Source organism: Cenococcum geophilum, assembly GCF_001692895.1.
Source record: "Cenococcum geophilum 1.58 unplaced genomic scaffold K441scaffold_33, whole genome shotgun sequence".
Lineage (NCBI taxonomy): Eukaryota > Fungi > Ascomycota > Dothideomycetes > Gloniales > Gloniaceae > Cenococcum > Cenococcum geophilum.
Window position 1 is genome coordinate 455,976 of NW_027137591.1, and position 26,092 is coordinate 482,067.

Sequence of the window (26,092 nt, forward strand, 5' to 3'; positions counted from 1 at the left end):
TTGTTACGGACGCTTTAAGTACAATGTTATAACTACTTAGAGAAGAGTCAGAAGAAGCTAGTTAGTTAATTTAGGCACGGTCTAGGATGGAGCCGATAGAGCTATATGATAAGGAATAGTAACTAAAGTTATATGAAGTTGTACGTAGCGTACGTAGTATACAAGGGGAACGTACGTATAATACGTATAATACGTATATTATGTATAAAGAGGATTTTATAAGAGTACGGTTATGTATTTAAGGACCCTTAGTCCCTACCTAGATAATTCCTCCTTATAGTAATTCTTAGAATATAATTAGAGTTAATCTATTAGGTAACTACTTTACTAGTTATTATTATATTATTAACTTTAATTTATATTACCTATATACCTAGCCTATTAATAAGCCTACCATTATAACGAAACCTTATAGCAGGAACTACGGTGGGCTTATTATTAGGCTAGGTATATAGGTAAAGTAAGTTAAAGTTAATAACGTAATAATAACTAGTGGAGTGGTTGCCTAATAGATTAACTCTAATTATATTCTAAGAATTACTATAAGGAAGGAACTATCTAGGTAGGGACTGTAGTCCTTTAAATACACAACTATACTCTTAAGAAATCCTTCTTATATATAATATACGTATACTCTATCTACTCTATTACGGATTATATAGATCCTATAGATTATATAGATCACCCTATATAACCTTAGTTACTATTCCTCGTTATATAGCTCTATTAGCTTTATCCTAAACTATACCTAAATTAACTAACTAGCTTCTTCTAACTCTTCTCTAAGTAGTTATAATATTATACTTAAAGCGTTTATAACACTATCTCCCTCCTTACCATCTTCGTCCTTAAAGATCCTAAATATCTCTAGGTTATTTACTAGAGGTATAATATCTATCTAATTAATTTAGTTAATATTATTGCTTATTATACCTAAAGCAATTTCTTCCTCCTTAACTGCTCGTTATACTCGCACTGTCGCTATAATATTATCTCTTAGTAAGATTATACCGTCTCTATATTCTTACTGTTTAAAAGAGGGGTTAGTCTATATTACGTTAGTAAACCCATCCTTATAACAACCGTCCTCTTATTTAAAGTGCACTAAAGTAAATATTTATTCGTTCTATAATGTTCACTCTATCTCTAATACTAAATATATACAACCTATTACTTTTAATAGTCGTCTAGTTCCCTAATTAATTTATCTTAGGGTTTTATATTTAATTTACTGCTACGCAGCTAGATAATAAGCTGTTTGTTACTTTAGCGGAACTACGCCGTTCTTAGGACGCTAAATAGGAGGCTGCCAATGCTTAGTAATGGGCCCTTAAGTCTCATCTTGCGGCGTCCGCTTAGTTAATCCGTCTTAAAAAGGTTCGTAAGAAGGTGCGTTTTAAGGAGTAGAAACTTATAGAATAGGGTCTATAGGAACTTAGTAATAAAAGAACGGATTTTTTTTAATAAAGAAGGAAATAGATCCGAGTAGTTCGGCAACTACTCTTCTTAGGTCCCCCTTAGGTGACTTATTTTTTAGCGATCCTTCTTTATTAATACTGCCTAACCTAATTTCTTTTAATACTCCTATACCTTTCCTATAGCATTTTTTAAATTCTCTAATAGCTCCTAAGTAGTCTTAGTATAGCCTATTTACTTAACCTTATACTATATTTTATCGTTAATATCCTTATAACTAATAATCCTTAAAACTTACTATTTATCTTCTTCCTATCCTCTATATGTGTTTGCTTTATAAACTAATAGCTTAATATTCCTACGTGCTAGCTCTAGCATTGCGATATACTATATAGGGTAGATCTTTATTTTAGCTAGTAGGTCTAACTTAAATATAACTAGTGAAATCCTTTATATAATTTTAAAAGGTCCTAATCTAATATAGTTTAACTTCTTACTTAGTCGTTAACTCTTAAAATTTTTATGTAGTAGCTATACTTTATCTCCCTCCTTAAGATCTAGTCCCTTAGATCTCTTAGCATTATAGTACTTTTTTATTTTTTTTAATACTTTCTTTACTAATTCTATAAGGTCTATATAAAGATTTATTAACGTCTTTATTCTTTCTTTAGCTATATTACTCGTTTTCTTTACTTACCGTAGTAATAACGATGTTCTTAGCTTATACCCGTAATTTGCCTTAAATAGTAATATGCCTATTCCTTCTTAAGGTGTTATATTATATACAAACTATATAACTAGTAATAGCGATACCTAATTATTCTGCGCGTAATTAATATAGTGCCTTAAATACTACTCTAGTGTCTAATTTAATCTTTCCGTTTAACTGTCTGTTTATAGATAATATGCGGTAAAAGTTGCTGCTCTAATTCCTTATTCCGCTAAAAACACCTCCTAAAATACTGTTATAAATCTTAGATCTCTATCCGATATAATTTTGCTTAGTACTCTATATCTTATAAATATTTCTTTAATATAGATTCTAGCAACATCTTCTACTAATATCTCTTCTATATACGCTATAAAGTATCCCTACTTTATAAGCTTATCTACTATTACTAAGATTATATTATAATTTTATCCGGTAATAGGGTCTCTTAACCTTAGTAACTTAATAATAAAGTCCTATAATATAACCTTTTATAGTCTCTCTGGTATTTTAATAGGTTATAGCCCTCTATATAGCTTATGCCTTATTAGTTTATTTCTTTAGTAATCTAAATATTTTTTTATAACTTTCTATACTAGTTCTTAGATTCCATTAATAATATACTCCTCTTAGAGTCTTAATACTAAGCCTATAGCTCTATTATATCCTTAAGTCATTCCCTTATAGAAATCTTCTATAAAATGCTCTGCTATGCTTCTTAGGATATACTTTACTTCTTAATTCTTATATATATCCGTCTATAAATTTTCTAGCTATATTTTTAAAATTCTTTATACCTAAAAGCTTTTTAGTGTTTTATAGACTCTTCCTAGTTCCTTAATTTCCTAAGTTACTATAATCTTTAGATAATTATACCTAATTAATCCGTCTATGTCTTTTCGCAGTAAAGCCCCTAATAGCTTTTTATCGTTTTATAGTTTAGCTTTCTAACTTAGAGTATCTGCTTATGTGTTGTCTATACCTTTAATATACTAAATTTTAAAATAGTATTTTATAAGCATCTCTGCCTATCTAACCTATCTTTAGTTAAGTTTCTTTATTATTAGGAATCCTATTAGGTTCTTATAATCCGTCTTAACTATAAATAGTTTCTCTATGCCTTATAAGAATACTCTTTATTTTTTTAGTGCTATAACTATACCTAATAACTCCTTATTATAAATATTATAGTTTAACTCTAGTAGTGTTATCTTTCGACTATAGTATACCACTAGGTGCTATCTATCTTAATATTTCTATATAAAGTATGCCCCTAATATATAGTCTAATATATCTATTTCTACAACCGTCTCTAATCCTAGTTAATAGATTTTAAAAACTAGCTTCTAGGTAAACAACCCCTTAACTTTCTTAAAAAGTTCTTACTATTCCTCTCCCTATACCTATAGTTCTTCTTTCTTTATTAATCGCGTAAATGGCTTAATGTCCTTTAACTATTGCGCTATAAACCTTCTATAGTAATTACAAAACCTTAGGAACGATTTTAACTATATAACGTTTTCTAGTTCTTACCAATTTACTATAGCCTTAATCTTCTTTAAATCTATACTAAGCTGGCCTAGTTTAATAATAAATCCGACGAAATCTGTCTTCTTAGTAAAGAACTCGTATTTCTTAATTACTACTAGTATCTATTCTTCTTGTAGTTTCTTTAAGACCCACTTAACGTATTCCCCATGCTCTTCCTTACTTATTAAGTAGATAATAATATTATTAAGGTATACCATAACAAATTTATCTAAGTGTTCTTCTAATACATTATTAATATACTTCTAGAACGTTGCTAGTATGTTTATAAGCCCGAATTATATAACTAATAGTTTATATAGTCCTTCCTTTAACCTAAAGGCTGCCTTTTATTTGTCGCCTTTTTTAATCCTAATCTAATGGTACGCCTATCTTAGATCTATCTTTATAAAGATTTACGTATTACCTATCCTATCTTAAATTTCGCTAATTAAAGGTAAAAGATACCTATCCTTTCTAGTAATGCTGTTTAACTATCTATAGTTAATACACAGCCGTAGTTTATTATTCTTCTTTGGTACGAACAGTACTAGATAACCTACTAATAACTATAATGGTCTAATATATCCCTTTTATAGGTTTTCCTAGATAAACTCTTTTAGTGCTCTACCTTCTTCTTTAGTAAGCTTATAGATTAGAAAGAACTTTAGACTTATTTCTAGTTCTAACTCTATTTTATAGTCCCATACTATATATTCTAATAGCTTTTCACTCTTTAGTAACTATAGTTTTTTGCTATATTTATAGTATCTCTTTAGTATATAACTTAGTCCTTTTTCCATTTCTTCGTAGGTCGCCCCTACTTAGTACTATACTAACTTAGCTTATTGTTGCATCTTATGTTATTAAGTATCCCTAATATTAACTTAACCTATAACCCAATTAATCCTTAGGTTATATTCCTATAACTAAGGCATTCCTAATACTGCCTTATTATTCCCTAATAGTAATATATTAAAAGACATCTTAATCTATTTCTCTTTAATGGTTAGCTAAATAGGTCTTGTTTTAAGGTTAATAATACCTCCCCCGTAGGCTATTAGATCTCCTAAAATTATTACTAATAGGTAAGGGTACTCCTTCTTCCTATATAGTAATCCCATCCTCTTAACCGCTGCTAGTAAGATGTAGTTCCTTATTGCTCTACTATCTATTAAAGCTTCAAACTACTAATCTTGCTATTTAACTTGTAAATTTAGGTATTATTTTTAAATTCCTTTAAGGGTCTAAGGCTTTACTACTAGCTCCTTCTAGTTCTATAGGCCTCTACTTTTCCTAACTATTAGCTGCTTAATCCTATTTATACTTAGTCTACCTTTAGCTAATACTTAGTTCGCTTTTTATCTTTAATATACTATAAACACGTATTCTCTAGGCATTCCCACCACTGTTATCCGTCTAGGTATTCTTCTATAAGAAATCTTTCTAGCTAAAGTATTAAGTCTCCTAACTCCTAAACTTCTACTAGATGCTAGCTATATATATACTTAGCATTCCGGTACTTTTATTCCTTGGTTATCTAATATATTCTTATAGGATATTTTTAATGCTTATCCTTAGGTGCTCTGTATATGTTATACGTATTATCTATATACGCAATCCACAATAACATATAGTATGCTTAGTGTTTTAGGTTAACTCTTAGTTTATCTTTATCCTTAAGTTTAAACCTTTATTATATTAATCTAAACGTTATAACTTTATTTGTAGGTACTAAGATACGTCTCTTACTTCTCTAGTCCTCTAAACGCTTCTTTAGATCTCTTAATATTATAATTAAGGCTCCCTTAATATAACTTATTGCTTTTTCCATAATTAGGTAGTCCTAAATAACTCTTTCGTTTAACTATATGTAAAAATCTTCCTACTTATTATTATGCCTTTGCCTATACTACTTTTAGTATAGCTACTAGAGTATATACGGCTTATCCGTAAGGAAGTATCTTCTTATTACTGCGTTATAATACCTTTTAGTGTAACGCTCCTTAAACCTAGTTAGAATTTCTAGATCCTCTTTTTATTTTAGTTTAATAAGCTACTTAGCTCTTAGTATGCCTACCCTAGGCCTATTAGTAATTCTTTATATAGGTACTTTATCCCTTATACGTCCTAATATACTAGATCTCTTATCTAGTTTCTATTCTTGCTATAAGGCGATTCTTGCTCTAAATTCCTCTATAGTTTCTTTTTTTTCGCGTCTTGTAAGTAGATCCTTAAAGTCTTCTTACTTCCTAATCTTAGTATTAACTTTTTAATCTTTAGGCTAAACACTGTGTTCTCCTAGTAAGTCCTCTAGGTTTATATATCTATCTCCTAATCTAGTTGCTATTTATACCGCAGATTCTCTAATCTAATTAATGGTCCTTATTTGTGTTTTAAAGTCTTAGTTCTATAGAATTCTTAATCCTAAGCTTGCTTCTAACTTAAGCTTTACTCCTACCTTAGTCTAACTAGGCTTATTAGGTATTCTTATCTTATTTTAAAAATCTTAAATCTTACTTATCTTGTTTTAAGAGTCTTATACCTATAAGAAACTCTGTCCCGAGCTTATTTATATATCTTTAAACTAAGCTACTGCCCTACTCTATTAGTTTCTATCCATTATGGGCCCTTAGGTCTACCTTATCTTATCTTAAAAATCTTAAGCTTTTAGCTTTTTACCTTTATTAAGTGCCAAAGTGGTTTACTATTTTACTTCTCTTACATCTTATAAAGTGATAGATATTATATCTAGCGGGGTCTTAATCCCTACTAATATTCCTTATTCTGTAGTAGAATTATCCTCTACCTCTAGTATAACATCTCTAAGGTCTACGTGCTCCTAGTAAGCTGCCTTTATTACCTTATTATTATAAAATGTTTCGCCTATATTAAATTTATTATCCTTAATATCTAATCTATAAACTAGTTTATTAGTTCCTCTATACGCTATAGATTTCGGCTCCTATAGCTAATAGCTTGCGCTATACTTAGCGTCTTTATAAATTTAGTATACGTTATTATAATAAAACATAAAACTTCTAATTAAATATTCCTTTGTTCCTCGTAGTATACTATTATCCCTCTATATATATATATCTTCTGCCGTTAGTCTTATTTCCTTTATTATATAGTAACTCTAACCATCTTTGCAATCCCTTATAAAATAACTCTATTTCCTACAATTTATGCAAGCTCTATCTTTAAACTATTAACTTTGCTATAAAGTCTGCCTAAACGTCTTCTGCTACTAAGATCCCTAGTTTAGCCTTTGCTCCTTAGTCNTATAATTACTAAATCCTTAACCTTTAGGTTTCTATAGTTTCTTACTCTATCTTTTATAGGCTTCTTTAGTACTACTTAGGTCTATTAGCTCTGCGCTATACTATAGTTTCTAGCTTAGCTTTAGTTAATGCGTACTCTACGCCTTATATAACTATAGAACTCTATCCTAACCTCTCTTAGCCTGTTCCCTTTAGTAAATCTAATTATTAATTTTAATCGCCTAATTTATTAAATCCCTTAGGGTGTCCGCATCTTCTATTAGGATAATCGCGTCTTAGACTTTAGCCTTAAGTCCTTACTTATACTATACTATAAGCGCCTTGTTATTCTACTTTACTTATATCGCTAACGTCTGGAACTATATTGTATACTTAATTGCTAAGGTTTATTACGTAATATCTTAGAGTTTTCTTTCTACTATAGTTACTGCCTCTAGGTCTCTAAATATTTATATAAGTCGCTCTATAAACCCTTCCCAGCTTAAGAATATAAATTGCACCTCCTAATTAGTGGTCGTTATTCTGTTTGCCTATATCTCCGTAAAATATAGCTTAAACTACTTAAGTGCTCTCCCTAATAGGAATAGTCCTATATAGGCTATTTAATCTATAGGTATTGGTAGCTTGGCTCCTTTTTATGTAACTTTAAAGTGCATTTATGTAAGGAATCCCTTAAGCTTTAATCTTTCTCCTAAGAATCTCTTAATTAATAGTAGCTTAACCCTTACTACTTCTATCCTATTAACCTTTTCTTCTAGCGCCGTATTATTTATTATTAGCTAGTTAATTACCTCTTATAATTATCTAACTGTTATAGGTTGTTATAAGTCAGTATCTACTATACTAGTGTCCGCTGACCTTAAAGTAGTTACCGCCGTCAATAGCGTTGTGGTGGCTGTTTTTGGTGGTATATTGTTTAACTTTCTGCACTTATACTATAACTAGGTAGTGATTATATAACGGAACCTTATAGCAGGAACTATGGTGGGCTTATTATTAGGCTAAGTGTATAGGTAAAGCAAGTTAAAGTTAACAACGTAATAATAACTGGTGGAGTGGTTGCCTAATAGATTAACTTTAATTGTATTTTAAGAATTACTACAAGGAAGGAACTATCTAGGTAGGGACTGTAGTCCTTTAAATACATAACCGTACTCCTAAGAAATCCTTCTTATACGTAATATACGTATACTCTATCTACTCTATTACGGATTATATAGATCCTATAGATTATACAGATCACCCTACGTGACCTTAGTTACTATTCCTCGTTATATAGCTCTATCGGCTCCATCCTGGACCGTGCCTAAATTAACCAACTAGCTTCTTCCGACTCTTCTCTAAGTAGTTATAATATTGTACTTAAAGCGTTTATAACAACCGTAGTACTTGCTATAAGGTTCCGTTATATAATTACTACCTAGTTATAGTATTAAATATAAAAAGTTAAATAACATGCTACTAAAAGCAGCTACTATAACGCTATTAATAGCGGCAACTACTTTAAGGTTAGGAGGCGATACTAATATAGTAGATACTAACTTATAGCAACCTATAACGGTTAGATAATTATAAGAGATAGTTAACTAATTAATAACAAATAATACGGCGCTAAAAGAAAGGGTTAATAGGATAAAAGCGGTAAAGATTAAGTTACTATTAATTAAGAAGTACTTAGGAGAAAGATTAAAGCTTAAAGGATTTCTTATATAAATATACTTTAAGGTTATATAAAAAGGAGCGAAGCTACTAATACCTATAGATCGAATAGTATATATAGGACTATTCCTATTAAGAAGGGCACTTAAGTAGTTTAAGCCTTACCTTATAGAAATATAAGTAAACGAAATAACAACTACTAACTAAAAGGTGTAGTTTATATTCTTAAGCTAGGAAAGGTTTATAGAATAACTTATATAAATATTTAAAGACCTAAAGGTAGTAACTATAGCGGAAAGAAAACTCTAAAATATTATATAATAAACCTTAGTAATTAAGTATATAACGCAGTTCCAGATATTAGTTATATAAGTTAAGTAGAATAATAAGGCGCTTATAGTATAGTATAAATAAGGACTTAAGGCTAAAGTCTAAAATATAATTATTTTAATAGAAGATGCGGATACCTTATAGGAGTTAATAGATTAAGTAATTAAGATTAATAATTAGATCTACTAAAGGGAATAGGCTAAAAGAAGCTAAGATAGAGTTTTATAGTTATATAAGGCGCAGAGTATATAATAACTAAAGCTAAGTTAGAAACTATAGTATAGCGCAAAGCTAATAGACTTAAGTAGTACTAAAGAAGCCTATAAGAGATGGAGTAAAAAACCATAAAAACCTAAAAGTTAAGGATCTAGTAATTATAGAACTAAGGAGTAGAGGCTAAACTAGGGATCTTAATAGTAAAAGACGTTTAGGCGAACTTTATAATAAAGTTAATAGTTTAAAAATAAAGCTTATATAAATTATAGAAAATAAGGTTACTTTATAAGGGATTATAAAGATAGTTAGAGTTACTATATAATAAAGGGAACTAGATTAGTAGAAGATATATACGTATAGAGGGATAATAGTATACTATAAGGAATAAAAGAATATTTAATTAAAAGTTTTGCGTTTTATTATAATAATGTATACTAAATTTATAAAGACGCTAAGTATAGTGTAAGCTATTAGCTATAGGAGCTAAAATTCTTAAAATATAGGGGAACTAATAAACTAGTTTATAGATCGGATATTAAGGATAATAAATTTAATATAGGCGAAATATTTAGTAATAATAAGGTAATAAGGGTAGCTTATTAAGAGTATATAGACCTTAAAGATATTATAAAAGAGGTAAAGGATAATTCCACTACAGAATAGGGAATATTAGTAGGGATTAAGACCCTACTAGATATAATATCTATCGCTTTATTGACCCGAGGTACGAGTGGTCTATATTTTCGGGTCCTGGATTTCAAACTTTGCCAAGCCAGCTTTTGGTTGGTTCAAAAAATGTTGCGCGCGGTAAGTTGTGGCAGAATCCACGTGACGAACTTCAAAACACCAAAAGCTCTGCAAGGGCTCTGCACCAAGCTCTACCAAAAGCTCTACTAAAGGCTTTGCAACACCTCTACCCACCCAGTGTACTAGCCACGTAGTGAAATAGAACACGAAGTGCGCAGGGGGGTCCAAGGGATCTCCCCTTAAAGCTCTACTCGAAGCTCTGCTCAATGCCCTATACGAAGCTCTAAATCTCCACTAACACGCAGCACTAATATACTAGGAAGTCTTATAATCGTCTCTACAAACATCTCTACAAACACCTCTACGACGGCTCTACAATTGCCCATACAATCGTCCGTACAAACGGCTCTACAAACAGCTCTACAAACGTCTACACAATCGCCCATACGAACGCCCATACGATCGATCAATTAAACGTCTATACAATCAATCGATTAAACGCCTATATAATCAATCAGACGCCCGTATAAACGTCTCTACGAACATCTACAATCGCCCATACAATCGTCCGTACGAACATCTATACGATTGTCTCTACAAACGTCTATACGAACGCCTACACGAACGCCTACACGAACGCCTATATAAAGCTCTGCTCGAAGCTCTACTCGAAGCTCTACTCGAAGCTCTATTAAAGCTCTACATGGAGCTCTACTAAAGCTCTACAAAAGCTCTGCACGAACCTCCGTACGAAGCTCTGCAAAAGCTCTACTAAAAGCTCTACCAAAGCCTCTACCAAAGCCTCTGCAAGAGCTCTGCCCACGCAGTGAATGGAGCACGCAGTGCGCAGGGGGGGTCCAAGGGGGTCTCCCCCTTGAGCTTAAAACCCTACTCGAAGCTTTACTCGAAGCTTTACTCGAAGCTCTACTCGAAGCTTAATATGGAGCTCTAAAGCTCTACTAACACGCAGCACTGATATACTAGGAAGGCTCTATAATCGTCTACACGAACGACTCTACAAACGGCTCTACGAACGTCTGCACAATCACCCGTACGAACGCCCATACAATCAATCGATCGATCGAACACCCATACAATCGATCAATCAAACGTCCCATGCAATTGCCTATACAATCGTCTCTACAAACGTCTCTGCAGTTAATCGCCCGTGCGAACGCCTGCATGTGGCTCTGCACAAGGCTCTGCACGAAGCTCTACCGAAGCTCTACACGAAGCTCTACACGAAGCTCTGCCAAAGTTCTGCACGAAGCTCTACCGAAGCTCTGCACGAAGCTCCACCAAAGCTCTGCACGAAGCTCTACCGAAGCTCTGCACAGAGCTCTGTAAAAGCTCTACCNAACACTCTACCAAAGCCTCTGCAAGAGCCCTGCCCACGCGGTAAATAGAGCACGCAGTCCCCAGGGGGGGTCCAAGGGGGTCTCCCCCTTGAGCTCAAAGCTCTACTAACATGCAGCACTGATATACTAGGAAGGCTCTATAATCGTCTACANAAACNGCTCTATAACGGCTCTANAAACGTCTATACAATCGCCCGTACAAACGCCCATATAATTAGTCGATTAATCGATTAATTGCCTATATAAATGCCTATACGAACGGCTCTACAAATGGCTNTATGCANGGCTTTACGCANAGCTCTACAAACGTNNATANAATTAATNAATNAATTAATTGCCNATANAAANGCCCGTACAAACGATNAATTAAACGCCTATATAATTGCCTATACAATTGCCTATACAATCGTCTCTATAAATGTCTCTACAATTAATCGCCAGAACAAACGGCTGCACGTTTGCACGTCTGCATGTCTGTACGTGGCTCTGCGCAAGGCTCTACACAAAGCTCCGCACGAGGCTCTACTAAAGCTCTATATAAGGCTCTATTAAAGCTCTGCATAAGTCTCTACACAAGGCTCTGCCTAAAGCTTACCCCTACTGCGAAGCATGACAAAGGTATAGGATTTACGAAACAAAACCATACCTACTAGTATATGTTAATTAAGCTCTATACAATAAGGCTCTAAATTAAAGCTTTGGGTTAATTAATCGGCTTATTAATCATAAACTCGGGTCAAAATTTTCGTTGGGGGGTACTAACGATCCGCATGTTAAAATAAAAGGGAGAGTATTTTACAGAGATTAAGTAAGTAGATAACTACTAGTGTTAATCTATTACTTAATAAAGGCAAAAGGCCAAAGGCTTAAGATTTTTAAGATAAGATAAGGTATACCTAAGGACCTATAACGGATAGAAACTAATATAGTAGGGTAGTAGCTTAGTTTAAAGATATATAAATAAGCTTAGGATAGAGTTTCCTATAGGTATAAGACTCTTAAGACGAGATAAGAATACCTAAGCCTAGTTAGACTAAGGTAGGAGTAAAGCTTAAAATAAAAGCAAGCTTAGGATTAAAAATCCTATAGAACTAAGACTTTAAGACATAAATAAGGACTATTAATAAGATTAAGAAGTAAAAAGACTTTAAGGATCCACTTATCCCTTAACTCGTCAAAATTGGTCCTTACGGTATCGATAAGAGCTCACCAATCAAACCAGTTGAATTAAGCAGCCGTTCTCAGAAATACGAAGCCTTTGACTTCGTTAAGAACAATGTTTCGCACGGACCACTTACGCTAAGGGCCTTGACGGGTTAAGGGATAAGACGCGAAAAAAAAGAAACTATAGAGAAATTTAGAGTAAGAATTACCTTATAGCAAGATTAGAAACTAGATAAAAGATTTAGTATACTAAGCCATATAAGGGATAAAGTACCTATATAAAGAATTACTAATAGGCCTAGGATAGGCACACTAAAAGCTAAGTAGCTTATTAAACTAGAATAAGAAGAGGATTTAAGGATTCTAACTAGGTTTAAAAAACGACATACTAAAGGCTGTTATAATATAGTAATAAGAAGATACTTTCTTATGGACAAGCCGTATATACTTAAGGGGTTATACTAAAAGTAGTATAGATAACGACATAATGATAAGTGGGAAGATTTCTATATATAGCTGAATAAAAAGGTTGTCTAAGACCACCTAATTATAGAAAAGGCTATAAGTTACATTAAAGGAGCCTTAATTATAATATTAAAAGATCTAAAGGAGTAATTAGAGGACTAAAGAAGTAAAAGGTAAATCTTAGTACTTGCAAATAAAGTTATAATGCTTAAATTAATATAAAAAAGGTTTAAACTTAAGGACAAAGATAAGCTAAGAGTTAACCTAAGATACTAAGTATATTATATATTGGTATGGATTGTATATATAGATAATATATATAATATATATAGAGCACCTAAAGATAAGAACTAGAAGTACTTAGTAAGGATATATTAGATACCGGATAAGGCGAAATATAGAAATATTAAGTATATATATAATTAGCACCTAGTAGAAGTATAGCGCTAAGAGGACTTAATACTTTAGCCAGGAAGATTCCTTATAGAAGAATACCTAGATAAATAATAGTAGTAGGAGTGCCTAGAGAATACGTATTTATAATATATTAAAAATAAAAAATAAACTAAGTATTAGTTAAAGCGAGACTAAGTATAAGTAGAATTAAGTAGCTAATAGTTAGAAAAAGTAGAGGTTTATAGAACTAGAGGGAACTAGTAGTAGAGTGTTAAACCCTTAAAGGAACTTAAGGACAATACCTAAACCTATAAGTTAAGTAGTAAGATTAACAGTTTAAGGCATTAATAGATAGTAAAGTAATAAGGAACCACATCTTATTAGCAGTAGTTAAAAAAATAGGATTACTATATGGGAAAAAGGAGCACCCTTACTTATTAGTTATAATTTTAGGGGATCTAATAGCCTATAGAGGAGGGATTATTAATCTTAAAACCGGACCTATTTAGCTAACTATTAAAGGGAGATAAATCGAGATATCTTTTAATATATTACTATTAGGGAATAATAAGGCAGTATTAAGAATACCTTAATTATAGGTTAGGTTAATATTAGAAATACTTAATAACGTAAGATGTAATAATAAGCTAAGTTAGTATAGTATTAAGTAGGGGCAATCTATAAAGAAACGGAAAAAGGGCTAAGCTATATACTAAAGAAATACTATAAGTATGGTAAGAAACTATAGTTACTAAAAAGCGAGAAGCTATTAAAATATATAGTATAGGACTATAAAATAGAATTAGAACTGGGAATAAGTTTAAGGTTCTTTTTAATCTATAAGCTTACTAAAAAAGAAGGTAGAGTATTAAAAGAGTTTATCTAGGAAAACTTATAAAAGGGATATATTAGACTATTATAGTCATTAGTAGGTTATCTAGTACTATTTATACTAAAGAAGAATAGTAAACTAAGGCTATGTATCGACTATAGATAGTTAAATAGTATTATTAGGAAGGATAGGTATCCTTTACCCTTAATTAGCGAAATTTAAGATAGGATAGGTAATATATAAATCTTTATAAAGATAGATTTGAGATGGGCGTACTATTAGATTAGGATTAAAGAAGGCAATAAATAGAAAGCAGCTTTTAGGTTAAAGGAAGAACTATATAAACTATTAGTTATACAATTCGGGCTTATAAACGCACTAGCAACATTTTAAAAGCGTATTAATAATATATTAGGAGAACACTTAGATAAATTTATTATAGCATATCTTAATAATATTATTATTTACTTAATAAATAAGGAAGAGTATAGAGAATATATTAAATAAGTTTTAAAGAGACTATAAAAAGAATAGATGCTAGTAGTAATTAAAAAATGCAAGTTCTTTACTAGGAAGACTAATTTTATTAGATTTATTATTAAACTAGGCTAACTTAGTATAGATCTAAAAAAGATTAAGGCTATAGTAAATTAGTAAAAACTAAAGAACGTTACATAGTTAAGATTATTCTTAAGGTTTTATAATTACTGTAGAAGGTTTATAGCGTAATAATTAAAGGATATTAAACTATTTATATAACTAATAAAGAAAGAAAAACTATAGGTATAGGGAGAGGAATAAAGAGACCTATTTAAGAAAGTTAAAAAATTGTTTACCTAAGAGCTAATTCTTAAAATCTATTAACTAGGACTAGAAATAGTTATAGAAATGGATATATTAGACTATATACTAGGGGCATACTTTATATAGAAATATCTAGATAGATAGCACCTAGTAGTATACTATAGTCGGAAGATAATACCACTAAAGTTAAACTATAACATCTATAATAAGAAGTTATTAGGTATAGTTATAATATTAAAGAAATAAAGAGCGTTCTTATAAGGTATAGAAAAACTATTTATAGTTAAGACGGATTATAAAAACCTAATAGAATTCCTAATAATAAAGGAACTTAACTAAAGATAGATTAGATGGGTAGAGATACTTATAAAATACTATTTTAAGATTTAGTATACTAAAGGTACAGACAATATACGGGCAGATGCTCTAAGTAAAAAGGCTAAACTATAAAATAATAAAAAGCCATTAGGGGCTTTATTGCAAAAAGATATAGACGGACTAATTAGGTATAATTATCTAAAAATTATAATAACTTAAGGGGAACTAGATAGAGTTTATAAGTTACTAAAAAGCTTTTAAGTATAAAGGATCTTTAAAGTATAGCTAAAAGAATAGCTAGAATATCTAGAAGAAAAAGTATTATATAAGTATAAAGAGGTAAAGTATATCCTAAAAAGCATAGCAGAACACTTTATAGAGGATTTCTATAAGGGAATAACCTAGGGATATAATAGAGCTATAGGCTTAGTATTAAGACTCTAGAAGAAGTACATTATTAATAGAATCTAGGGCTTAGTATAAAAAGTTATAAAGGAATATCTAGATTGCTAAAGAAATAAACTAATAAGGCATAAGCTATATGGAGGGCTATAACCTATTAAAATACTAGAGAGACTATAAGAGGTTATATTATAGGACTTTATTATTAAGTTACTAAAATTAAAAGATTTTATTACTGGATAAAATTATAATATAATCTTAGTAATAATAGATAAGCTTATAAAGTAGGGATACTTTATAGCATATATAGAAGAGATATTAGTAAAAGATGTCGCTANAATCTATATTAAAGAAGTNTTTATAANANANNGAGNATTAAGNAANATTATATTNGATAGAGATTTAAGATTTATAGTAGTATTTTAGGAGGTATTCTTAGCGGAATAAGGAGTTAGAGTAGTAACTTTTACTATATATTATCAGCAGACAGACGGTTAAATAAAAAGATTAAATTAGATACTAAAGCAGTATCTAAGACACTATATTAATTACATATAGAATAATAAGGTATTATTATTACTAGTTATATAGTTTATATATAATATAACACTATAAGAAGGAATAGGCATATTACTATTTAAGGCAAATTATAGATATAAGCTAAGGATATTATTGTTACTATAGTAAGTAAAGAAAATAAGTAGTATAGCTAAAGAAAGAATAAAGACACTAATAAATCTTTATATAGACCTTATAGAATTAGTAAAAAAAGTATAAGAGAGAATAAAAAGGTACTATAATGCTAAGAGATTTAAGAGACTAGATCTTAAGGAAGGAGATAAAGTATAGCTACTATATAAAAATTTTAAGAGTTAATAACTAAGTAAGAAGTTAAACTATGTTAGACTAAGACCTTTTAAAATTAAGTAAAGGATTTTACTAGTTATATTTAAATTAAACCTACTAGCTAAAATTAAGATCTATCCTATATAGTATATTGTAATACTAAAGCTAGTATATAGGAATATTAAGCCGCTGGTTTATAAAGCAGATATATATAAAGGATAAAAAGAAGATATATAGTAAGTTTTAAAGATTATTAGTTATAAGGATATTAATAATAAAATATAGTATAAGGTTAAGTAAATAGGCTATAATAAGACTACCTAGGAGCTATTAGGGAATTTAAAGAACGCTATAGAAAAGGTATAAAAGTATTAGAAGAGATTAGGTTAGGTAGTATTAATAAAAAGGGATTGCTAAAAAATAAGTTACCTAAGGGGGACTTAAGAAGAGCAGTTGCCGAGCTACTTAGATCTATTTCCTTCTCAGCTAAAAGAGAATCCGTTCTTTTATTACTAAGTTCCTATAAACCTTATTCTATAAGTTTCTACTCCTTAAAATAAACCTTTTTATAAAAAATTTAAAGACGGAGTAATTAAGCAGATGCCGTAATATGGGCTTTAAAAGCCTTCTGCTCTATATTATAAAAACGTTTTAACTTAGTAAGTACTTAAGATAATTTACTATCTAGCTGCGTAGTAGTAGATTAAATATAAGACCCTAAGATAAATTAATTAGGGAACTAGATGACTATTAAGAGTAATAGGTCGCGTATATTTAGTATTAGAGATAAAGCAAATATTATAGAACAAATAAATATTCGCTTTAGTGTACTTTAAATAAGAGGATAGTTGTTGTGAAGATGGGTTCGCTAATATAATATAAACTAACCCCTTTTTTAAACAGCAAGAATACGGAGATAGTATAATCTTACTGTCGGTATCACCCGGGGGGGTACTGCAATTGCAATATAAGGTAACAGGTTCTTTGATTCATTCGTGTTCTTTCTATTGTACATAGATAGGTGGAATTTAAGGGGTTCCTGAGCTCGCTTAGCTCACGTAGTTGCCTCACGTAATTGCTCCTCTAAATTCTACTCGCTCGTACAGACACTAGCAACATTTACAAAAAGGAAAGAAGGTAAGAAAGTATAAAGGAGAAGTATATAGCAGTACGGTGCCAGCTTAGACGGACTACAGGCGTAACGGTACAATCGTTTAGTCGGTAGACTCTATCTATATATTCCAACACTGGCAGTTCTTTCTTTGTGCGTAAAACCACTAATATATAGACTTTATTGACGTAGTATTCGTGGCTTGCAAAGGCCGTAGGGGGGGGAGGAGCACGCTGGCGTTTAGGGCGCGCTATTAACGTAATTTTCGACGTGGCAGATCTGTAGGGGAGGCAGCAGACGGTGTCGGGATTATAGGTAGGGGGAGCCGTAACGTTTATAGGCAAGGGGAGCTCAGCTGTAGGAGGAAGGTCATTTAAGATAGCTGGGGCTGAGTTGTACTGTCGCTGGGCAGGTTACGGAGGTTTGTACGAGCTTGGCTGCCGTAGATCCTTAGCTTTAGTTAAGGGAGAGGGTAAAGCTAGCGGAGCTTGCACGGGCGGAGCTTACGCGGACGGGGCTTATGCAGATGGGGCTTGCGTGGGCGGAGCTTGCGTAGACAGAGATTGCGCGGACGAAGCTTGTGTGGACGGAGCTTGCGCGGGCGGAGCTTATGTGGACGGAGCTTGCGCGGGCAGAGCTTGTGTGGACGGAGTTTGTGCGGACAGAGCTTACGCAGGCGGAGCTTGTGTAGACGGAGCAGCTTACTAGGGTGTAGGTGCAACAGGTGGTTAAGGTGTCCTAGGGGTAGTGGCAAGTGGGCGTAATTTGAGACGACGGTTAATAGCATACGAATTAAAGGGTCCTTCGTTGTTAATATATAGCTTGATTTCTGTATCTAACCATTCCATACGGTCGTCCTCATGAGCGACGTTGTATAGTGCTTGTGGTACTAACTTGCTCTTTTTGTTAAAGACCCATACTCCATTACATCGGAGCAGTTATTTAAGTCTTTTAATTGCAGACCTATTAGCGTCCTTAAATATTTATACCTCAAAATTATCAAAGTCCTCTTGGTATGAATCCCATAAGCTTTTGTCTTTAAAGTTATAGCTAGTATACTCATTAATTTTGAAATTAATATAGTTGGTAACGTCTTCTGCAGTAGTCTCGCTGGTTAGGGTAATCCCGTTGGCCCAGTTCGGACATTGGATTCCTGTATTGGACATAACTGGCGTTAATCGTGGTGTTTGTAGTAATCTTACGTGTCAAGTGGTTAATGTAATTTTCGACGTGGCAGATCTGCAAGGTAGCAGACAGTATCGGGATTATAGGGGGTGCTGCTAACGCTACTGGGTTGTAGGGTGTACTGGCGCTCAGTAAAGAGGTCGTACTGGGTATTAATTTACGTAGTGGACGCGAACCGAACGAAGCCTTAGTAGGAGTCGGTTCTTTAAGTTCCCAGGGCCTTGGTAGGAAGGGTTCTCCTTAGCAAACGCGACACGATCAACGGGCCTTAGTAGGAGCGATCGCGTATCGTCTCTCAAGTGGTTGTTTTGCGTAATAGACGCAAACCGAACGAAGCCTTGGTAGGAGTCGGTTCTTTAAGTTCCCAGGGCCTTAGTAGGAAGGGTTCTCCTTAGCAAACGCGACGTGATCGACGGGCCTTAGTAGGAGCAATCGCGTGTTGTCTCTCTTCGTAATAACACCGGGCTCTAATCTGTGATATCAACTAATCAGTGTCAGTATCACCCGGGGGGGGGGGGTACTGCAATTGCAATATAAGGTAACAGGTTCTTTGATTCATTCGTGTTCTTTCTATTGTACATAGATAGGTAGAATTTAAGGGGTTCCTGAGCTCGCTTAGCTCACGTAGTTGCCTCACGTGATTGCTCCTCCAAATTCTGCTCGCTCGTACAGACACTTACTAAGAGATAATATTGCAGCAATAGTATAAGTATGACGTTGCGCTTATAAAGAAGAAAGAGCTTTAGGTATAATAAGTAATAATATTAACTAAATTAATTAAACAGATATTATACCTCTAGTAAACAACTTAGAAATATTTAGAATCTTTAAAGGCGAAGATAAAAAAGAAGAAGATGGTATTACGGACGCTTTAAGTATAATATTACAACTACTTAAAGAAGAGTTGGAAGAAGCTAGTTAGTTAATTTAGGTATAGTCTAAAATAGAGCTAATAGAGCTATATAATAAGGAATAGTAACTAAGGTTATATAATATTATACGCAGTATATATAGTATATAAGGGGAATATATATATAATATGTATAATATATATATTATATATAAAGAGGATTTTATAGGAGTACGGTTGTGTATTTAAGGACCCTTAATCCTTACCTAGGTGGTTCCTCTTTATAATAATTCTTAGAATATAATTAGAGTTAATTTATTAGGCAACTACTCTACTATCCGCCCCACGGACTATTCGCTTACGCTTATAGTCCTACGCAGCTCAACGGAACACCGAGCTCAACGGAACACGAGCCCCACCACATAATTTTAAAGCCGTAGATTTCTACGTAGGCTACATATATACAGAAATCCTTGGTGGAGCACCTTGAGCAATAGCCTAGCTACAATCCTGCCAAATATTACGAGTCTGAGGCCTCTGCACGTTGTGTAGCGTCCTCCTTTGCCTACTTCTTCACCGCACGTGCAGCCGCCCTACCTGCCTTCTCTGCTTCCTTTTGAACTCGTTATAATACTTTAAGCCGTCCATCTACTGCAGATATTAAGCCTCCCTTTTAAACAACCCGTTGGTCGGTCTTTTAACGCTTTACGCGGGCGCGTACTGCTGCCTGCATTAAATATAGGTCCTCCTCTGCTAATAAGCGAAGCACGGCATTCTTCCTGGCGCTCTTGTAAAGCATTAACAAAGGATTCCTTACCCTATTAGGCTGCTAAATAATAAAGCTGCGAACCTAATTTATCGTTATCTGTAAGCTACGCGGTGTATCAGGTGTTCGTAGCACTATAGGTCGTGGCCGCGGTAGCTATAGTGTCGTAGGTGGTGGCGTAGATGGACGCACTATAGCTATTTAACATCGCAATCTAGTTAATACAACCTCAGGATTATATGGAATAAGGCCAGTTTTTACCCATCCTAATAGGATAGATAAGGATTTAAATATAGTTATACAAATTTGGTGCAGAGCGTAAAGGAATTTAACAGTGTTGAAGTTTGTGTAGCCTGTTTGCACAGCCATCTCAACAGCCTGTCTATGGTAGTGCTTAAACGGCTAGAAGAGAACAATATCGAGCGGTTACAGAAAGTGGCTTATATGGGGCGGAATAGCTAATAGATGGATATTCTTCTCCTCACAATATTCTGTAAATTCCTTTATAAGGTGTAAACTATGGCCATCTAGTAATAGCAGCTGATGCGCACCCATCTGTTAAGCAGCGCTTTGCCTATTAAAGTGCTGAATCCAATTAAACGCGAGGTCGTCATTTAAATAGCCTTTAGTTTAAGCGCCTAGCATATAGTTGCTAGGTATACTTATATTATTAAGGTATTAATATATAATTTGTTAGCCCTTAATAATAACTACTAGAGTAAGTATAACTCTATCACTAGATATAGCCTCTAACACCGACGCGAAATTGCAATTTATTTCGCTGGCTAAGTATATCCTCTTAGTGTCTAATACACGCGTAATTATCCACTAGCTGCTACTAATTCTAATACAAAATCCAGACTCGTTAAAGTTGTATTCGTCGCATAGTAGAATACCCCATTACTCCTTCGTATTCCTATATAAAGTATACCATTCTTATATCGTGGTAGGATCGTTTACAGCAGCTTAATTAATCTCTATAGGCTTCTACTTAACCTTATATACTGTTAGGTTTTGTTTAAGGAATCTCTTAGTCTAGTCGCGTCTAAGAGTAGGTGGTTTGGTGTTGTTAGGCGCATGGAGCTTAAGGATACGCTGCGCGTAATTATGGACTTAGTGGAACAGCGCGCCGACTCTAAGGCGGTCCATTCAATCGATATAGGATAGGAGCATAGCCTCTTGGTGTTAATTAAGCATCTTATTACTGCCAGGCCTCTGCATCTTACTTTTGATGCCGTTAACGCGGTTATAGACACGTTTAAACGGCGCGTTATATAGGCGGGCTGCCAATCAAATATTGGGTATTTCCATGCGTGATAACTCACGAAGTGCATCTTGCACGCGTATCTCAATAATTTCAGATTCTGTAGGCATGGTTGTGGTGATTCAATTATATGAGGAAGTAGGTGAGGCTTGATCTTGGGTAAACGTTCCGTTGAGCTCGGTGTTCCGTTGAGCTGCGTAGGACTATGAGCGTAAGCGAATAGTCCGTGGGGCGGATAGTTATTATTACGTTGTTACACAACTCACACAATGCAATCGCCCGCTAAAGAAACCTGCGAAACAAGCCCTACAGAGCTCCCACGAGCTCCAGAGGACTGCAGAGACCCTTCCTATCAAAACCACACACCCCAATTCGGCGTTAGTGGAGGTATATATGGTGTTTTCTAATATACAGCCCCTAAAACCGGATTATAATAAACAAATAAACCCCTAACCCCAACCACCCTAACCACCCCAATTAAATAGCGCGCCTTTTAAGAACGCGTTCTATAGACTATATAAACCGCAGAATAAACCTAGTAGGCACTATAGAAACGATCTCTTAATATAGACGAGGAGCGCTCCACTATGCTCTCCTTCCTTACTACCGCGATTATAACCCTCCGGATAGCCTTCGCTATGTTAGCGGAGCTTATCTGGACCTAAGGAACCTAGGAGCAATATGCCTAGGATATAAAGGCAATCTAAATAGATATTGGCGCCCTTAGGAAGGCCGCAACGATGGCTATAAAGAGCGGACCGACGTCTATAGGCCCGCTATTGTACGTATATATCGCTGCCATACCTATAATGCCCTAAGCTATAAGACAAGCTGCCTATAAACCTATAGATGTATATGAGATTATAATCTATATAGGCAACGCCGCCGACTATAAGGAAACCTTAAAGTAGAATAGCTAAGCCCTAGTATACAAACTTTAGGCTATAGGACCCCTAGACACCTATAGGATATAGGCCGTAAAGAAGTTATAAAGTGGTGACGTTAGGGCGTACGTCGCGGATAAAGACGTAAAAGATAGGCTGCTATAAGAAATAGAGTGGACGAAGGTCCTTAGACGCTTTGCTATACTAACTATTCCGCTAGTACTAGTAGAGGTTTATATGGTACCTATAAGCCTTGCTATCTAAGGCCTAGAGGCTAAGCAGATAATAGAAGATATAATAAAGCAGAACTGTACTATAGCGGGGCTTATAGTAGAAAGGCTGGCGTAGAAAAGGCTAGGAAGAGTCCGAACGGGACAAAAGGTTAAATCGTTACTTATTATGGGTATACAGTTAGAAGAGTTAGTAAATGCGCTATTCAATTAGGGCCTCTTCCTAGGAGGAGACCACTACCTAGTTATAAGGTATGAGATAATATTTCTAGTAACGCAGTGCTTTAAATGCTAAGGCTTTAATTATATAGCTAAGAGTTACAGAAGAGAAGCTAAATATGGATACTGTGCTAGGTAATATAATACTAGTGAATGTATAGGAGACCTACCTAAAAAGTATATTAACTGTAAAGCAGACTATAAGGTATGGAATGGGGCGTATAGTGTTAAGCGGATATAGTAGGAGAAGGCTGCAGTAATTAGGGCCTATACGCTAATACACTACGTAGGCACCTATAAGGCACCTATAAGTAGATAGTAATTACAATTATAATACAAGATTACTACTAAGGAGGCCTTATAATGAGCTAAGAAAAGGAAGCTAAAGGAGACAGTTATGTAAGAGAGCTCTATATAGGTAGAGGAAGCCCCCTAAAAGGTCAGCTGGCTGTAGACTTTTAATTATTTTAGGAAGGAAATGGGCTAAAGGACCCTCTAATTAACACTCTAAATAGCACTATATAGTAGTATACACGCCCTAATTTAAATCCTAGTAACCTAGGAGCCTCTACTAAATATAGAGTTTAATACGGAGGTGGAAGCAGAAGCCTAAATCCGGAGAAAGGTATCTAGAGGCTTTAAAACTGCGTTATAAGGAAGCAAATGGACGCTAAAGGGCACTGACTTAGCTAACTCAGAGGCCAGTATAGATCTCTTATATTAGGACACCGGAAAATACTTATAATTATATAGTATAATACTAATAACAGTAGAAACGGCGTACTGCTCTACTTTCTATAAGAGGTAGAGTAGGCGGACCCCTAGCTAGATATATTAGCTATTTAGAAGCCGTAGTAGAGGGACTAAGGAAATATAATATATACTATAAAATCCTACTACCTAGTATATACGGGAGTAGGCAATATAAGGGTCTGCTTTTATATAAATAAGGCTATTAACACAAATAAGTAGGCGCCTATATACTACTTAGCAGATGTATACATAATTAAGCTAGAGGGCTGTGAGAGGACTATCTAGATTTATAATATTTATAACCCCTAATAGATGAACAGTAGTGTCCGTATACTATTAGAGCTACTAAGGGCTAAAGGAGAACATATACTGTTAGGTGATTTTAATCTATACCACCCCTTCTAGGGGGGTGTAATAGTAACATACGCGGATAACGCGGTGGATAACCTTATCCGCGCTATAGAGGTAGCTAGCCTAAGCCTAGCCATTAAGGCGGGTATAAAGACGTAGGTAAAGGGCATGTTAAGGAGCACGCTAGACTTAGTATTTACCTCCCCCTAGATTACTAATAGGCTGCTATAAAGTTAAAGATAAGACCGCTAGTATATAGGGTCCGACCACTTTCCTATTATTATGGAGGTAGATATAGAGATGCTAAAGGGGCCCCCCTTACCTAGGAGACCGCTATAGAAGAAGGCCAATTAGAAGGTGGTATAGAGCGAGCTAGAGGGCTGACTCTAGCCCCTATATAGACTCCTATATAGCATAAGAGATAAACTAAACGCACTAGCGGAGGCTATATACTAAGTAATTAAGAACACTATAGTAAAAATAGTACCTAACGCGCGGCCCTTACCGCAAGCCTCTAAAGTATAGTTAAAGGAATATATAGAAGTGGTAAAGGAAACCTAATAGGCCTTTTAGGCGTAAAAGGTCTTTTGGTTAGTGCCTAACTAGATTAACTATAGAGTTGCACAAAATAAGAAGAAAAGGGCAATTCGATAAGAGGCTAATAAACTATAGAGGAGAACCATTAAAAAGCTAATAAATAACCCTAAAGGGATATAGAGGATAGTAAAATGGGCGCGTATAGCGGACGGGAAGCCAAAGGCCCTATTATAGTTTCCTCCTATTAGTAGACTAGGAGAGGAGACCCTATACTATAATAATAAGGAGAAGGCTACTATCCTTATAGAGTAGTTCTTTCCGCTGCCAGTAAAGGCGGACCTTAGTAATATACTAGGGTTTGTATACCTGGAGCCGTGAATAGTAAAGAAAGTAGTTAAGAAGGAGGATATTATTACGGCCCTAAAGGGGCTTACCCCTAATAAGGCCTTAGGTCTAAAGAAGATTATTAACTAATTCTTTAAGATGTGCGGAGAGCAGCTAGCCCTAGTGCTAGCTAAACTCTTTAGCAGCTATATAGCAATTGGACATCACCCAAAACCGTTTAAAGACTCTATTATAGTAGTCCTCTGGAAACTATAGAAACCATCCTATACTACGGTAAAGGCCTACCAGCTAATCGCGCTACTTAACACCATTAGGAAGCTACTTAAGAGAATAATAGCTAGCCGACTATCTAAAATTGCAGAGGAGATGGGTATACTACTAGTTAGTTAGATAGAAGTAAGGCTAGGGCGCTTAACGTAGACAGCACTGGAGCTATTAACCTAATAGGTATATACGGTGTAGAGGAGTAACCTAAACCTAGTAGCCTTATTACTTAGCCTTAATATTTCCGGGGCCTTTAACCGAGTCTCCTATAAAAGAATAATCTATAATATAAAGGCCTAAGCCGTGCCCTACTAAATAGTACAGTTTATAAAGTTATTCCTTAAGGATTAAATAATAAGGCTCTTAATTAGAGGATATATAGTATAAACAATATAAATAAACACCAGTATACCCTAAGGCTTAGCACTATCGCCAATCCTATTCCTCTTTTTTATCTATACACTCCTACTAAAGCTATAAGGGGGAACTACTACGGCATTTAGATTTATTAACAACTCTAATATACTAATATATAGCAAGACTACGGAGGAAAACTATAGAACTATAGAAAGGGCGTATAAGGTATATATAGCGTAGGCACACCGGCATGGGGTAGTGTTTGCCCCTAAAAAGTACTACCTTATCTATTTTATAAGGAGCCATAAGAAGTTTAATATAAAGGCTATAGCTAATATATATAGCTTTACGGAAGGCCTAGTTAGTAACCTATATATATTAGGGGTATAAGTTAACTTAAAGCTTAAATAGGGACCGTACGTTAATATCGTTAAAACAAAGGTAATTACCTAAATAGCCGCACTAACCCGGCTCACGGCCTTTATATAGGGCGCCTCCTTCTA

At 34.1% G+C, this 26,092-nt stretch overlaps 2 protein-coding genes across 2 annotated transcripts; both read right to left on the reverse strand.

The window, feature by feature from the left end:
- Positions 1 to 20,592: 20,592 nt before the first annotated feature.
- Positions 20,593 to 21,072, reverse strand: K441DRAFT_727123 (uncharacterized protein; the record flags this gene model as incomplete). The annotated part of the gene is made up of 1 exon (XM_067654156.1): positions 20,593 to 21,072. A coding segment is annotated over exon 1 (162 nt), but the record flags the coding sequence as incomplete, so codon positions are not given.
- Positions 21,073 to 21,216: 144 nt separating this feature from the next.
- K441DRAFT_727127 (uncharacterized protein) lies at positions 21,217 to 21,799 on the reverse strand. Its single transcript, XM_067654157.1, has one exon. The coding sequence runs from the start codon at positions 21,717 to 21,719 to the stop codon at positions 21,393 to 21,395; it is 327 nt and encodes a 108-aa protein (XP_067501644.1). The 5' UTR covers positions 21,720 to 21,799; the 3' UTR covers positions 21,217 to 21,392.
- Between the last annotated feature and the right edge of the window lie 4,293 nt (positions 21,800 to 26,092).